At 40.0% G+C, this 4843-nt stretch overlaps 1 protein-coding gene across 1 annotated transcript; it reads right to left on the bottom strand.

The window, feature by feature from the left end:
* Positions 1 to 661: 661 nt before the first annotated feature.
* Positions 662 to 2677, bottom strand: LOC131620227 (uncharacterized). Its single transcript, XM_058891230.1, has 2 exons — positions 1826 to 2677; positions 662 to 1708 (listed from the first exon to the last, which is right to left on the bottom strand). Exons 1-2 carry the CDS (start codon positions 2675 to 2677, stop codon positions 662 to 664), a joined length of 1899 nt encoding a protein of 632 aa, XP_058747213.1.
* Between the last annotated feature and the right edge of the window lie 2166 nt (positions 2678 to 4843).

The raw sequence follows: 4843 nt of genomic DNA, 5'->3' as shown, positions 1-4843 counted from the left end.
TTAACCCTAATAAAACTAATTTCCATAAATCAAGGAACTAAAAATAATAACCATCAAAGACGTCCTTGAATCAGATCAGAATCCAACATTACCAAATAAAGCGCATAGGATCTTATCAGATCACATAACCATAAATAGTAATAGAAAAGAACGTAACAGCTGCGAATGTCATGACATCGGCCTTGACATCAGGTAAAGGCCTGCATAAGAAAAACTTTACAACAGTAGAAAGCATGTCATGACACCAGATTTGACAAGATAGAAACACACGAGTTTTACCAAAAATTACAGCCAATCAACAACATCTACAAACTCCCCCTTTGGCAAATTTTTGGCTAAAACACTAATAGATGTAACCAAACAGATATCAGAGCATACACAGCAGCCAACAACAGAAAAATAAATTCTGTAAGCAAACAACAGCATCTTGATTAATCACCAGAAAACCAGAAAACATCTACTTTATCAACTGTTACAGAAACCACTTGTCATTGTCAGGGAGAACTAGGGAACACCCATAATAAAGAAAACAACAAAAAAACAACCATGTCCATCAGCCAACAAGAAAAACCAAAAGACAACCAAAACAACAAAACAACCACCCCACCATTACTCCCTCTTTTTAGCCACAAAAGGAGCCAAAACACAATCAAAATCAGAGCTAATCATCAGACCCATCACTGTCTTCATCACTAGAGCCACCAGGATTGTCATCACTTGAGCTACTAGTCTCTTCAGCAGCATCACTACTCCCACTTTCAGCACCCTCAGCTTCAGCATCCTCAGCCTCTTCCTCAGCCGCTTCCTCAGCACCTTTGTCTTCATCCATATTGTCACCATCCCTCTCACCAGCAAGGTCATCATCTGTAGACTGCTCAAGACTTTGGATGAGCTTTTCAAGTTTCAGCTTCCTGTTGTCCAACTCTTGACAAGTCTCTTTCAGCTCAGCAATAAGAAGGGCTTTGTTCACAGACTTGCTGGGTTGTGATGTCCCAGCAGATGTCATGTCATCAGACCTCTGAAGCAGCTTGTAGTGAAAAGACAAAGCACTCTCCCTCTTACATACAGAATCTTTACTTTTCAGAATTCCAGGGTGTTGCTTGAGGATTATCCCACATATCAGAGATGGGAAAGCAATGGGAAGCTTGGTAGCAGAGGTACCAACATGCCTCATAGTTTGATCAAATATGTAAGTCCCATAGTCAAATTTTGTCTTGGTTCCCACAGCATATATGAATCTTCTTAGGCCAACAGCAATGGTAGAAGTGTGATTGGTAGGCACCCAGTTAGCAGCACCAATTTTGTGCAGCAATGCATACCTGACATTAAGAGAACTAGCAGACAGTTTGCTCTTTATGGGCCACTTCTTAACCTTACCACCAGTGATTACCTTGCACACCTCATTATCAGTCACTTCAAGCTCAGGTTGAGCCTCAGCATCTCTACCTAGATATAGGTTGATAACAGCAGGGGAAAAATCAATACACTTTCTTCTAACATACACCTTATGAAAATCATCAGTTCTTCCATCACCACAATCTTGAGACAAATTCACAATAAATTCCTTCACAAGCATTTCATAACACTTTGAAAAATGAGTAACAGTTTTAATCAAACCTGCAGACTTGATGAGCTTCATGACCTCTTGACATTCCAGAGCATCATTAGCTAATTCTCTTTCTAGAGCCAGCCTTCTTTGATAAACAAACTTCCACTGGATAGCATTTGAAGCATAGTGCAAGTAAATGTTGTCCAAAGGAACATCACGAACCTTTGTGGAGGATTTTGTGACAGCAATCTTCTTCTTTGATGGGATGTCAGGGACATCACTTAAGACATCATCTTCAGGGGCAGAAACACTTCTTTCCTTCCTCTTCTTCACTGCAGTCTTGCTCCCAGTGGTTGAAGGTTCAGCAGGGACCTTCTTGATCTTCTTTATAGTGACCTTCTTTTGAGGAGTAACTTGAGGAGTAGCTTGAGGTTTGGAAAAATCTTGATCACAAACCTGTTTGCCCTTACGAGTCTTGACTCTATGAGAGATGCTAGAGATGAGCTCATCATCAGCAATGTCAATAGAATCATCCAGATCATCCAGATTCACCACATCATGCACAGTAGGGCCTTCATTAAGGGTTTCTTTAGAAGGAGCAACAGGAACCTCTTCAGCTTTCTCAGGTTCAAGAATCTCAGCATCTTTAGTACCAGATGTTTCAACATTGATAGCTTCAGATGTCTCAACATCTTTGGCACCAGGGGTCTTCTCATCATTGTTGTCAACAGATGTCTCAACATCACCCTGATCTTTGCTAGCATCATCTTGACCATCTTGATCATCTTTGCTGTTCTCAGAGGCAGGAATTTGGGCTAGAGGAACAAATATTCCATCAACCTGGTGCCCTTCATTCAAGATTCTTGTGACAATATCTACGATCGCATTGTGAACATAAGCAGAGCCCTCTCTACCTTGAATAGAAAAAGTTTCTGGAACAGATCCACCAGTTGATTTTCTTGCATGCATCTTTCTTGGTAGATTAAGAACAGGATCGGTAGCAGGAACAGAGTTCAATGGCACAACATTCAACACAACATCTTGATCACTCACCACATTGGGTGCCCTAGATCCTGATGCTGCTTCAAAGGAAGGAGACGATTTCTTTGAGGGAGAACTCTGAGACATGATGAGAGAAAATAGAATGCCGGGTAAAGGTTTGTGAATGCAGAGACACAGAGAGGTAGCGTGAGTGTTGAGGAAAGGTTTTAGGGGAATGGAAACCGTTTGGGCAAATTGTAAAAGGGGGGGAAAATACACTTTAATGTGTAATGATAGCAAATATTTGGAGAGAGAAATAATGTTGGCCCCACACCCAATTAATTGCTATAATCCTTCACAAAGACAAATGCCTAGTTTACTTCTTAGATTTTCAAATTGATTTGCATCCAAGGCTTTTGTGAAAATGCCAGCCAGTTGAAGATTTGTAGCAACATGTTCCAAGGCAATTATTTTATCCTCAACAAGATCTCTAATGTAGTGGTGTCTAATATCAATGTGCTTGGTCCTGCTGTGCTGAATGGGATTCTTTGAAATGTTAATGGCACTTAAGTTGTCACAATATAATGTCATGACATCTTGTGTGACATTGTATTCTGTTAACATTTGTTTCATCCAAACAAGCTGAGAGCAACTACTTCCTGCTGCAATGTATTCTGCCTCTGCAGTGGATAAAGACACACAATTTTGTTTCTTGCTGAACCATGAAATAAGATTATTCCCCAAGAAGAAACATCCTCCTGAAGTACTTTTTCTGTCATCAGCACTTCCAGCCCAATCTGCATCACAATATCCAGTGAGAATAGGTTCACACCCATGAGAGTAGAGCATTCCATACTCACAAGTACCATTCACATATTTCAGGATCCTCTTGACTTGGTTGATATGACTGATCTTGGGATCTGCTTGATACCTAGCACACACCCTAACAGCAAAAGCAATATCAGGTCTACTGGCTGTGAGATACAGCAGGCTTCCTATCATGCTTCTGTATAAACTTTGATCAACACCGGTTCCCTTTTCATCTTTGGACAATTTTAAGTGAGTAGGAGCTGGTGTTCTTTTGTGAGTAGCATTTTCCATTCCAAACTTTTTAACAATGTTTTTAGCATACTTACTCTGAGAGAGAAAGATTGAGTCTTCCATCTGTTTAACTTGCAGCCCAAGAAAATAAGTTAATTCTCCAACTAGGCTCATTTCAAATTCTGATTGCATCTGATCAACAAAATGTCTTGTCATCTTGTCTGACATCCCACCAAACACAATATCATCCACATAGATTTGAGCAATCAGGATCTTCCCTCCTTCATCTTTAACAAAAAGAGTTTTATCTATCCCTCCTTTCCTGTACCCATTACTAGTAAGAAACTCAGTTAGTCTCTCATACCAAGCTCTAGGGGCTTGTTTCAGGCCATAAAGAGCTTTTCTTAGTTTGTACACATAGTCAGGATGGTTTGGATCAGCAAAACCTTTAGGTTGCTCCACATAAACTTCCTCATTCAAGTACCCATTCAAAAAGGCACTCTTCACATCCATCTGGTATAATTTGAATTTTAGAATACAAGCAACTCCTAGCAGTAATCTAATTGACTCAAGTCTAGCAACAGGAGCAAAGGTTTCATCAAAGTCAATTCCTTCAACTTGAGTGTATCCTTGAGCAACTAGCCTTGCTTTGTTTCGGATAACAGTTCCCAGTTCATCTGACTTGTTCTTGTAAACCCATTTTGTTCCAATGACATTAGTACCTTTAGGTCTTGGTACCAGCTCCCATACTTCATTCCTTTCAAACTGACCTAATTCTTCCTGCATGGCATTAATCCAGAACTCATCTGTTAATGCTTCCTTAACATTCTTAGGTTCGATTTTTGACACAAAACAAGAGTTTGAAGCTAGTTCTCTTGACCTTGTAGTAACTCCACTGTTGAGATCTCCTATAATAAGTTCACTAGGATGATCTTTTTGAACTCTTATAGATGGACTCTTGTTAGGAGGTTCAGTCTCAGACTCTGTGATAGTAGGACTGCAATCATCTTCTCTTGTAGATCCTTCAGCTGTGATATCCCAGAATGTTCCGACATCTTTTGTACATCTGCTTGATTGTAGACATCATCAACCACAACATTTATGGACTCTATTATTACTCTGGTTCTTGAGTTGAACACTCTATAGGCTCTACTGTTTGTAGAGTAGCCCAGAAAGATCCCTTCATCACTCTTGGAATCCATCTTCCTTCTGTGATCTCTATCAGCAAGAATGTAACACTTACTACCAAACACATGGAAGTATTTGACAGTG

This window comes from Vicia villosa, linkage group LG7, assembly GCF_029867415.1.
Source record: "Vicia villosa cultivar HV-30 ecotype Madison, WI linkage group LG7, Vvil1.0, whole genome shotgun sequence".
Taxonomy (NCBI): Eukaryota; Viridiplantae; Streptophyta; class Magnoliopsida; order Fabales; family Fabaceae; genus Vicia; species Vicia villosa.
Note: the sequence above shows the minus strand (reverse complement) of the source record. Positions and strands in the feature narration are given on the sequence as shown.

Coding starts and splice junctions, on each gene's coding strand:
- LOC131620227 (XM_058891230.1), bottom strand. CDS start 2,677: ATGTCTCAGAGTTCTCCCTCAAAGAAATCGTCTCCTTCCTTTGAAGCA. Junction 1,709..1,825: donor AAGATGATGTCTTAAGTGAT/GTCCCTGACATC, acceptor ATCCAGTGGAAG/TTTGTTTATCAAAGAAGGCT.